Source organism: Protopterus annectens, chromosome 2.part0, assembly GCF_019279795.1.
Source record: "Protopterus annectens isolate FY-2018-M chromosome 2.part0, PAN1.0, whole genome shotgun sequence".
In the NCBI taxonomy this organism is placed as follows: Eukaryota; Metazoa; Chordata; order Ceratodontiformes; family Protopteridae; genus Protopterus; species Protopterus annectens.
This window is the reverse complement of record NC_056728.1, coordinates 1,633,926,271-1,633,939,064: the sequence shown is the minus strand read 5'-3', so window position 1 is coordinate 1,633,939,064 and position 12,794 is coordinate 1,633,926,271. Positions and strand designations below refer to the sequence as shown.

The 12,794-nt window shown below is 37.2% G+C and overlaps 1 protein-coding gene across 1 annotated transcript in view; it reads left to right on the top strand.

The window, feature by feature from the left end:
- The window catches only part of HPGD (15-hydroxyprostaglandin dehydrogenase), a 627,924-nt gene that overhangs the window by 433,450 nt on the left and 181,680 nt on the right, over positions 1-12,794 (top strand). The window contains exon 4 of the mRNA XM_044061709.1: positions 2,827-2,923. Coding sequence (XP_043917644.1) covers positions 2,827-2,923 — 97 coding nt within the window. The remainder of the gene's footprint in view (positions 1-2,826; positions 2,924-12,794) is intronic.

Below are 12,794 nucleotides of genomic sequence, written 5' to 3'. Positions count from 1 at the left end.
TCCTCCCGTTTCTAGTTGGCCACACCCCTTTCCATTGATCCCACCCATTCAGCTGTCTCCTGCAGCACCCCTTTGATTTGGAGTCACCAGCCGCCACTGGTTGAATTGAGTAGCTAGGAGAAGGTCAGGAGAGCCTGGGTCAGGGCAGGGTTTTCTTTCTTACCTGGAGAGAGAATTAATGTGATGCTACTCCAGAATTATTTTGGGTTGGTTTTATAGTTGTTTTGAAGTTTGAGATAGTAGGATTTACGGCCAATGCCTATTTGTTTTTTTATTTGATTTCGTAGTTGCTTGTATTCATCAAGAGAGTTGGGGGGGGTTGAATTTTTGATAGTATTTCCAAGTTTTGTCTCAGAGATGCATAAGGATTTTTGTCTCTCTGGTTAGCCAGGGGGCTGTTTTGGATTTGAGTCTTCTGGTTCTGCAGGGGTCAAAGCAGTTATGTACATCAGAGAAAACTGTATTGAAGTGTGAGACAGCGGCGTCCATAGGAAGGGACTTTAGAGGGTTCCAGTTTATCTGCTTTAAGGCATTTGAGAAGATTTGGGGATTGAAGTTTTTTGTGGTGCAGGTTGTAATATATTTATGCTGAAGGAGGAGGGGGGAAGGGGAATGGTGTGCGAAGGCAGGGATATGGTCACTAAGGGAGTCAGGGAGAGTGCCACTATCAGAAATTCAGTTTGGGTGGGAGACTAGTATCCAGTCGAGGATGCTACCTGTGGTATTATCTTTATTTGGTCTAGTAGGAGTTTTAATTAGCTGTGTGAATTGATATAGGTTAATGCTTTGAGAAGGGGTAGATGAGTCAATGGAAGACCAGTTAATATTGACATCACCTAGGATTATTGTCTCATTATTTATGTTGGTGGTGAACCAGGGGAGAATATCTTCCAGAATAGGGATATTGTTGCCTGGTAGTATGTACAGGGTGGCAATGCATAAACTTGTATTGTTGTTAACTTTGAGAATGGGCCAAGGTTAGCTCAGCAGTGGCAAATTGGGGTATGGGCTTAGTATAGGGTGTCACTGTTAAGGAGGAGGAGAAAAGTAAGGCTATTCCTCCACCTTTTTTTTGGGATCTGTCATTTCTTATGAGTTTATAGTTTGGGGGTGTTGTTTCAGTATCCCTTATATGTGGCTTTAGCCAGGTTTCTGTGATAGAGAGAATATCAGGTTTGTTGTGGGAGATCCAGGCATGAAAAGCAGGTATTTTATTATAAAGGCTCCTGGCATTAATTGTAGCAAAGAGAATAGATTTATGGGGAGGGGATGGACAATTTGAGTTTGGTTTGGAAGAGAAGTTATGTGAAGGTCCTGGGTTAGGGTGTATATCTCCAGAGCAGAGGAGAGAGAATAGTTTAGAATAGAGTAAGGATAAGTATCTATGTTCTAAGGGGTTATAGGTTAGCGTATTAGAACCTATGCAAAATTGTACAGATGACTTTTACTTCTGCAGAGATTGTACATATCAACTGATATTGGTAGGTAATGACTACAGACTACAGCAGTTTGAGTGGTCTTTTGTAGATGAAATTATCTGAAATGTGAATTTTTATCATAATTAATCCTCTTAGCTGCCTGTTTAGATTGCTCAGGGGCCTTTCAGTATGTATTGCTTTGTTCCTCCTATGCTTGGGAAAGATTTATTTTCTTTTGTTGTGTAATCGATTGATACTGTGATTCCAGTAGGGTGGCTTGTCTTTTGAGTTTGTTTTAGTCTTAATATAAGCAGGCACAGCTCACTCTATAAAGCTGTCAGTATGGCTGTACAGAGATTTTGTAATTATCTTGGAGTTTAGCCAAATGTTGCTTAGTAAAGCGAGGTTAGTGTTGGAGTAGTTCCTAAAGGTTTTTTGTTTTGCTGGATTCCTGGATTTAATTTTCATTTCAAGCAATACTGCCTTATGGTGAGGAATATCAGCCTCCCATGTTTGTGAGTACAAGGGCAGGGATGTTTGTAAACCTGGTAGGAGAATAAACCAGCTGCTCCAGGATGTTGATGCTAACAAAGTTTAGGAATCACTGGGCATTGTGCATTAAAGTTGGTGTAGGATTCCCAATCTATAGAGGGGTAGTTAAGATCTCCCATGAATATATAACTGCATGGTACTCTTACAAAGCACATTATTAGTAGTATACTCAGACTGCAATTAAAACTGTGCTTTGTAAGAGTAGCATGCAGTCATATACCCCATGCACTGACTTTCACCATGAGAAGTTGAAATATGTACTGTGACACAAATGGATGTGATTGCGGTGATATAAAAATTGCATGTATTCATTGTGTGCTCCTGCTATGACCCTGTGTTATAGTTTTCTTCCTTTGGTACATTGTAAATGTGTGGCTGCTTCTTGCTGAGTCTGTACTGTATTGCCTTAATAGGAAAACCTTTCTTTGACTGGCAGTACAAAATGGAGTACTGTGCCTGGTCCTGAGTCTGTGTACTATGGTGTCATTAGCGGGCATTAGGTGATTGCACATCAGACCATTTAAGAATGATTTGTACTTATTTTATATCCATAGGGTGTGAACTCTGTGTGGGTTTTCTATCCACATTATAAATAATGCACACTAACAAGCTTATATTTATACTTTTATAACATGATATTCATATCAGGGAAAATGTTAAAACAATGACTAGGATCACCTCTTTCTTTGTGTTAACAAAATCAAATAGAAACAGGGACATTCACAGATCTACACATTCACAAACACACACATGCACTGTAAGAACAAGGGAGTGAATACTGAATAGCTTTGCTGCATGCATTTCTTGTCTGTTGTACATTTATTGAAATGCCTCTGTTCTGCATTTTCAATGGCAGGAATCTGTGATTAGAGGGACATACCTTGGCCTGCAGTACATGAGCAAAGAAAATGATGGACAAGGTGGAAGCATAATTAACATGTCATCTATTGCAGGTAAGTTGTGTTTTAGTAACTGCTTTATCGTTTAATAGTGATAGGTTATCTTACAATACATGAGTATGGATTTGTATGTCAATAAATTATCAAATATATTTCATGTTTTTGGATAAATGCAATAGTAGTGTAGTAATGAGCCATAACACCATGGATGAGAGCTGCTGATGGTAAAACTGACAGGCATATGTCTTCTGAGTGAGCTTGTGTTTCTCATTTGACACTTTATCTTTTGCAAGTGAGCAAAAAAGTTCAGAATACGGAACTTATGTATTAGCTGTCTCAGCTAAGGCACCATATCATTCAATTCAGTTAGATTATTTCCCCTTTATATATTAATTGAGTTACACATTTGCTGAGATGAAGAAACCTGACAATGATTTATCAATGTGCAAAAGTAAAAATGGTTATTGAATAAACTTTGGTTAATACATTAAAATTGTGATGATTGATAATGTGGAAAACATACAAATATACTGCTTAAGTATGTTCCTTAACTTCTTTGCACAGTAGAAAATGCCAGGGAGTTCCAGATTAGTGTCACCAGCAGTAGACTGAGAGATGGATAGATGGAATTCATTAGCGCCTACACTAAGTTTACACTGTTCTGAGTGACCAGACCACATAATTATAACTCACACCTACTTACTTTTAATTTTAGTTTTCCTACTGATTTTCTTGCAGACTTATATATAGAGGTTACCACAAAGTGTAAATTACATATACACTTAGTATAATCTTTCTGAGTGCCTCTAAAGCACAAAAAATGAGGTAGAGATATTCCTAAATACAGATCATGTACACAGTGTAGTTGTTAATGAGTCTGGTCCATTAACATGATTAAGCATTCACATCTTAGTTTCTCAGTTTAGCAACACCACTTTGTGATTTATATATTTTGATGCTGTGTGATTTCGTATAATCATATTTTGTTGCACTGTAATGTCTTTATCTAAATATGATCTCATGAATACATATTTGCCACTTGATATATATGTCATCAGATATGCAATCAATGCAGTCCTACACTTCCTCTTTGCCAGGAGGCCTGCTGGCAGTGTATTTTAATTTTACAACTCTTTCTTTTACCAGCACTAATACAATGAACTGAAATACAGCCCAGAAATGTATTAGATTGCCTATGGGAGCAAAGGCAGCATTTTGGAAAAATAACAAAGGCAACAGAATTTCAAATCTCTGAGACATTGAAATAAGTCCATGGATACAGTTTTTGAATGAAAAATAAAATGCTACAAAAATAAATGTCCAGTCAATTTGTCACACTGAGTATAAAGTGAAGACACTAGTCTTTATATCATCTCCATTATTGTTTCTAACTGCTTCTAAGTCATTTTTGCCTGTGATCTCCATTACCGTGTCAAATTCATCATCTATATCAGTTCCCTCTCAATGTGACATAAAAACATGCACTGAGAGTCAGAGAGATTCTCATTGACAGTGCTAATTGGCTAACTCTGTCAACCTGAATCACACCAAGAATCTCTGATTCAGAGACAAAGCTAAGCTGCAGTCATGTACACCTATTAGCAGCTAACTACCGTGTCTCTGAATCGAACAGTGGATTGCCAGACTTGACTGCAACAGACATACATACACACACACACACACACACACACACACACACACACACACACACACACACACACACACATTCACATTTTTTCCTTTAGAAAAATATAGTAGAGAGATACTGCATTGTTTGTGTGCCAGCACCATTTCTCGGGGGAGAACACATGGTTTATTTGCATTACCTGCTCCCCAGGACTACTGAATTTCCATGGAGCTTCACCAGTGAGACCACCATCCAAACTACAGACAGCGCCAGTGAAAAACAGAGTAAAAGAACAGTTTCTGAATCACTTGTGCTCACTACTATGTAGAAACTTTCAAAGTTATGGCTTTCACATTGTGATAAGCATTTCTGTGTCCCAGGGATGAAGGGGTTATTAGGTAGATTATCACCATAGCCAGTTCACAGCATTGGCTAGTTTATGAAATTAACACTGCAAAACCATTTCTATGAACCACTCATTTCATTATCACCATATGTCATTATTCATTTATTTTTCTGTTATACTGATCCAAATAAAATCATATTTTAAATAACTGAATACTTTCTTTAAGCCACAATTCTTTTTCCTGCATTTTTTCAGTTTCCTGAACCTATATGCTTAGTCCCTTTTGGGAAACATGACTGGATTCCTGTTAAATGGCAGCAAAACCCATTCCTAGTTATATTTATTTACAGGTGGCACGTAAGTAATGTGTGCACCTTGGTTAATGGCCAGACACTATTAAAATCTAATGACTGCTACTTACTGAAAAACATATAATTTACAAAGTAAACCAACACACGCTGTGAAATCTAAAGCACTGGCCTTGAAAGATACACTATTGCAGATATAAGTAATGTTTCAAGTATCTGAAACTAGAAATGTAGACAACTGCAGGCTGACATTAAAATTAGCACTTTAACATACTCTTGGAATTATTATTGACTTGTCTGTGATCAGTAACACTGTAAAGCAGAATCAGAGAATCCATTCTATCAAGTTATTTTTTTTTCTCAAGGAGGAAGTGGTGTATGCCATCCAAAGGCAGTGTACATCCATTTACTCCAGTGGATGGGTTAATAGCTCGCGTCGTGAGTGCAAGTAGAGGGAGACGTCCAATACGTGTGTGTGAGTATGTAGGTGTGTAGTCATATGTTTCCATGTGTGTAGGCACACGAATGCAACAGAATGGATATGTGTGTGTGTGTGTGTGTGTGTGTGTGTGTGTGTGTGTGTGTATGTGTGTGTGTGTGTGTGTTCGTGCGTGCATGTATGTGTGTGTGTGTGTGTGTGTGTGTGTGTGTGTGTGTGTGTGTGTGTGTGTGTGTGTGTGTCTAGGGGAAGTGAATATATCATAGCCATTTCTTTATGTGTGTATGTTGGAGCATGTGAGTGGGTGGGTGTGTTACTCCATGGTTCCATAAGTGTGACCCTGTCTGAAGATGCTTGTTTGCAGCTTCGTGGCTGTGTGTGTGTGTGTGTGTGTGTGTGTGTGTGTGTGTGTGTGTGTGTGTGTGTGTGTGTGTGTGTGTGTGTGTGTGTGTGTGTGTGTGTGTGTGTGTGTGTGTGTGTGCGTGCGCGTGTGTGTGTGTGTGTGTGTGTGTGTGTGTGTGTGTGTATGTGTGTGCACATGTTGGGAGTGCCTGTACAACCAAGATGTGTGGGCTGGTAGGCAGAACACTGATGCAGAGAGGTGTAGCAGTGCAGTATTTTAGGCGCACTTCATCAGTTTATCGCCATAATTTGTACTGCACGCGACTCACTTTCTGGAATACCTTGTTCTGTCAAACAGCAAAACCATGAAAAATCTGTAGTTAATAATTTCACATCTAAAAGGCATCCATAGAAGTGGATTTAGTATTCATAAGAGATCAACAAAATAATTTTCAAAATGGAATAAAACTTGATCTTTTGGCTGTCCCATATCATCAGAGTACATATATAGAAAATTGCAATTTTTTTTTTCTGATCTAGAGAAAAAAGTTGAGATTAGATAAACAATCAAACAACTCTCCCTAGCACTAAAGGAACTTTCCCTTAGGTAAGAAACTGAAAATGACACACTCACATCAAGAAAACACTTACTCCTCAAATTTTACCTCTTTCTTGCTATATTGCCCATGAAATCATGAATGGGGGAGATAATACATTTTGGCAGAGTCACACTCACCTAAAATGTACTTAAATTAACAAACACAATGAGGATACAACTCTTACTTCACAGATGCAGGTTCTAAATGCCATTCCTCAGATGTCCTTAAATCCACAACTATTGTATCACCTTCCACAGGATATTCTGGAGTGCGCATACATATGCTTCCTCTGGGCTATGCATCTCATGTAGGCCATACTGGTGAACTCTCATGACCCCACAATATCCAAGCAAGGGCAAATATTTGATCGACTTTTCCATGGCCAGGATAGAAGACACGCTCTTGCTGCAAAATCAGAGGCTCATATGATGGACAAAGTCTGCTTTCAAGCACCTTGGTATAGACTTTACAAAGCATCATTTCTCTATGTTTGGAACCTCTTTTTGTTCACATTTTTGAAAAAAAGGACTAGCACTGCAGTTTGTCAACCCAAGGATACTGTCCCTGTCTTTCATGCAGTATTGAAAAAGAATACTAACAGTAATACCCAGCATATCCTCCACATTCAGCATTTTTGGTGGGCTCTCATCCACTCCAGTAGTCTACCTTACAATTTTCAGAATTAATGGCCATGGTGACCTCGTCTAAAGAGACGGACCCTTTCCTTCTGTAACATATAACTGTTTGTCAGAATACACAGCAAGTGACCCAAACATTGTGTATGACTTCAAATTTACGTAAGCTGTTTAATGAGACTAACTCCTAGAAGAAGTCTATACTACCTCTCTTGCAGATTCCTGCAGAAAGGTTTTAGCATGTGTAAAGTTATACAAACAATATACTTCATTTCCGTTTTGTCAAATTATAAAGTATAGCATATATTATGTTACAGTGTCTACTTTAAATTATCCTTAACTCTATGATAAGCATGCTGCGGGTTGTTTTACATCTAATAAGATCATCTGTTTGCATTCAAAAGTCTTAATAAATGATAGCTTTTAAGTCTTAAATATCATGATTATCACTTGAACATTACATTTATGTCTGGTTTCCTCAGTGGTCTTCCAGATCTGGAGAACTTAATGGAATTGTTCAGTGTGGACATATGGTCTTCTTTTTGGGGCATTTCTTGATGGTCAACATTTTTTGTCAGAATCACAGCATGAAAGAATATCTGCAATTAATGGCTGTCACATTTCTCACATTCTCTATTTTTGTGTGCAAGTATTGGTTGTGACAGTTTCAATTGTTCTCCCCATTTCAGTGTATTTTTCTTATAAAATGGCTGTGATTCCTCCTATGCAGCTTTCCATCTTATATGCAAGTAACATAGGACCTTGGGTCAACTGCTTAACTAACTACTTCGACATCACTTTGTAATCATTCCCACAGCATTATGTATGCTTCTGCCTTTTACTTGAAAATCTGTTAGTCTTGTAGCTTCTGTCATAAAAGCATTAGTGCCTCTGTTGAAATGTATCCTGCATGTCCTTTTCTTTCTCTTTTTTTTTCAGCATGAACAGTGCATTTAAAATAGCTGCTTTGCAACTTTTTGATCATTAATAACTCAGCTACTGAAAGACTGAATACCTGAGTAGATAGCTCCAGAATTCCAAAATTAATAAATGGCAATCCTTGTACCCCCCCACACACACACACACACACACACACACACACACACGCACAAAATACTCTTCGCTGTTTAGAAAGTTCTTCCCATTTGTCCTTTTATCTGTGGGTAATGTAGACTGGATGTTATATGTTGAAATTCCCACTTACAAAACTTCTAAATAGCTGACGTTTGTACTGCAGACCATTTTTTTAATCCTGTATCTGTGGTCATTTGTTCCATGTATAAATGTTAGCAGTACGTCACATTCCTTAGGTTATGTTAGTTTAGTCAGCCTTGTTTTTATTCATTTTGCTGCTAATTTCAGGGTATTGGAAGTAATTGTACAAATCATGTCCTTCTTTATTATATCTGCATCATAGTATACAATTTCTCCAAATAAATTTTTTCCTAGCCCTCTCTGATACAATTTTTCACTTTATATTTCCAATTATTCTCCTAATAGATGTATAGAACTGTGCAAGTCACAGTTGCCTTACCAGAGAGCACCTTGGAGTTGCCTCAATACCAGGTTGCATGCATGCAGACAGTGCCTATGGTTGTCTCTGATTGGTTTCCCACTTCATTTCCTTCTGGACCAACTCTCCACAGATGGTCTTATATTTATACATAATTGACTACACCCTCTAAATATCCTATGTTCACACACACAAAAAGGGAAAAATGGCTTGTGGTGTAACAAATCACATAACTCAACCTATTAAACACAGATTTGTTTTTTTTTTAATGGTCTGTGACAGTTACTTTTAAAACGATATTCCAGCAATGTGTTTTTATTAACTTATTTGTGTTTTGTTAACCGGGGTAATAAGCTAGTATATACTAAAAAATTACATGATTCATCATATTTTAGATAAAAAAACACCATATCCTTATTTGACACCCTATCTGCATCACTCTTAAAATACTAGGACTGTCATTTGCAGGCTTGCAAGCTTTTTCCTATAATTTATAAATGGAAAACAAAACAATTATGACAGGATTGCCCCTGTACAATTAACGAACAGAGACAGCTTCTAAATGCTTCATGCCATGTAGGGGTCTCCTCCAATTATATATGGTATGATCCCAGTTATTCTCATTGGGGTAATATATAATTATCGACCATCGGATGAGTAAAGCAATTGTAACACCAAATGGGATAAGTTAATTCAGGCACCAAAAGGGAAACTAGCTAGACTGAAAATGGCATGTAAGGGCAACTAGCCTAATACTTACCTATGAAACTATTTGAAAACCTTCATATATAAAGTGATATTTTTAATCTAATACGTTGTCTAATACTTTATAATGCAACTTAACTTTTTGTAAACTCTTAAAATGTGGCACTGCTTTGAACTACCTATTAAAAATATACCCTTATACTAAATCCTAATGTCTTTACACATCAGTATAGTAATATATTTTAAAATACTATAGTCCATTAGAATTTATACCTGATTGCATTTCTTAATATATTCTACGTTTATTTTACTACTTTTTTATAATTACTAAAACTGCAACCATCATTAACAATCAACTGTAATAAATTTAATTTGATCTACAACGTTAGTAGTTATTTTGGTTCCCTATTGATTTGTTGACAGCTTAGGTTATCGAATGCATATGTTAAACACTTAAAATAGCAAAGAGCCACATCATCAAATTATTTCCTCGGGAAATAATTTGCGTGGCCGTTCTCGGGGATTTGCCCTTTCCCCAATGTAGAGCAGTCTCGGAGTTGGTATATTTAGTTAGGGGGGGGGATGCAGCCCCCCAGATTGGGGAATTTGGGGGGCAAAGCCCCCCACTATGTTTGGGCGTGTTTATTTATTTTGTTTGCGGACGGAAAAGTGAATTCTTTCCCTAGGAAAGAATTCAATAATTTGGCTGTTCGCTGTTTTTAACTTTTGACGCTTAGGTGTCGATGATTTTGGATTCGACAACCTAAGCTGTCGATGTTATGATATAGGCACATTATTTCAGCTGCAGCACATTGCCTTTATTTGCTTCCAGATAATATGCATGTTCCGTATATCATATCTAATGTAAATTAGGTAAAAGTAAATGTTATAGACTCCCATTTACTACCTGCAGATAATTATACATGCACTCAAAGCTATGTCACCTACCATTAATCAAATGTAACTCTAAATGACAAAAGAAACATAAATTGTACCAAATCGTACCAAATTCTAACAGTAATTCAACTACATCCCCAAAGAATCCCCTTCACTGTGGTGATATACACACCAGTCCAGGTCCAGTATTTTATTGTAAAACCTCACTACAACATGAATATTTCATACTGCTGCAATTAGCATTTTTAGACAACCACAGACCTTTTTAGTTGTATTAATTTGTACAGGCCAGACATAATCAACATTACTGAAGCATCATTGAAACCTTCAATGAAAGGTAAACAGAGTCTCCCCCCATGATGCAACATTGGAAAGGCTGGTTATTCAGCAAAAAATGCTGTAATATTTGACAACCATCTAACCTTAAATAAAATTTATTTAGAAATACCAGTATTCGATAAATCAGAACTACTTATCACTCAAAATGTTAGTAGTTGTAAAACCCTTAGCATTATTATAGCATACATTCCTTTCAGTGCTATGCAAACAACTGCCAATTTACTTAAACATATCCTCTCTTGGATAGAAAGTAATGTAAACCAGGATATTGTAGTTCTTGATGATTTTAATATTGACTAGCCTATACATTTTAACAAATAAATAAATAGAAAATGTGCATAAAGCATACTGTTAATCTCCTTGGTCTTTCTCTGCTTATCACTCATCACGCAACAAGCATATTCAGATACGTTTTCAAATAAAGAAAATATACTCACTCAGTTATTAACAAACAGTGCAAATACCATAATAAAGTTGTATATTTTATAAGATTCTCTAAGTGATCATATCCAATATATCCAGTAATTGTGCCTGAAAGAAATAAATTTGGAGAGAATATTTAAACATTGTTTGCCACAATGCAGTTGAACAACTACTTGATTCTTACCACTAGCTATTGTATCAAAATATCCTAACAACACATTTTAAAGCATCATAAAGTACATTATCTCTCTATATTAAAACAAGTTAGGTTTATACCTGCTGTTTGGCTAACAAAAAGGACTAAACTAAGCTGTGTTCCTTAGAGACAAAGCATGGAATTTTTGGAAAACTGCCAGTACTCAACAAAGCTTTAAAAACTGTAGAACTCTTAAAAAATCTAGTAAAAAATTATGAAAGTAGATAAAAAGTACTGCTAAACTACAATTCACCCTGAATATTTATGGAACTCCTAAGGAAGTTTAGATAAACAAGGACATCAATCCTCACCTATTAATTTGCTAAAGGACAAACCTATACTACTGCATGTAAGGTAAATGCACTTTCTATAGAATCATCTAAATTATTTTGATTAGGTCAGGTCTGTTTCTCTTGCTAGCATTCTCCATGTTTGATCATTCTATATTCCACAAATTATTCTTGTGTTATTAATGGGGCGGCCGCAGTGGTGCAGCAATTAGAGTTGCTGCCTCACAGTAAGAGGTTCTCCAGTTCAATCCTCAGCTGGGGTGCCTTCTGTGTTGAGTCTACATGTCCTCCCTGTGGTCACGTGGGTTTTCTCCAGGTGCTGCAGTTTCCTCCCACATCTCAAAGACATTCTGTAGATGGATTAGACACTCCAAATTGGCCCCCACTGCAGGCGACCCCTAACCGTGAAAAACTGAAAGAAGAAGAAGATTTTTCTGTTATTAACAAAACATGCAAACCATCAATTTTGCAGTCTTTGGCTCAATTTTTCTACTGAGTACCATAAACATCTGTATGATCTTCTGCCCTTATAAAAAGCATAAAAAGCACATGGCAAATAATTAAGATCTTTTTATGTCCACTGTAATTTCCAAAAATCTCTCTAATTGCTGCTATATTGACCATGTCCTTTTCAAGAAGAGTAAACATATTACATTCATATCTGTTTAATAGCTACATGCAGATATGTGGCATATTGTACCTTTTCAGGCTTCTTGGTTATTTCACTAACAGTGGATGGTGCAGTGGTGCAGCAGTTTGCGTTGTCACCCCACAGCAAGAGGTTCTCTGATTCGATTCTAGGCTGGAGTGCCTTCTGTGCAGAGTCTGTATGCCCTCCCTGCAGTTGTGTGGGTTTCCTCCCACATTACAAAGACATGTATCTGGAGCATTTTTTCTTGGGCCTCCACTGAAAATTGGCTCGTTCCAAGTCAGACTTTCCCAGTAAACAAATGTTAAATAAGTAACTGAATTGCTCCACACTTCCAGTTTTCTGCTACTTTACATTGCAGGAAATTAAGAACTGTAAAACCTTATCTAAGACTCAGCTACATTACTTTGTAGAATAAGCTGTCTTCTGATAGATTTACCATGGTAATGTCAAATTGGACTCGGTCAAATGATGGCATCATCGACCCACGTCCACGAAAGTGTCAATGTCGAATTCCGACATTGTCACAATACATCTCAACTTCGACCTTGGAATGGGCTGTAACACGGGACGAGATAGGGATGAGATTTGTCCTTCTACAGTGTTGGGTTCTATAT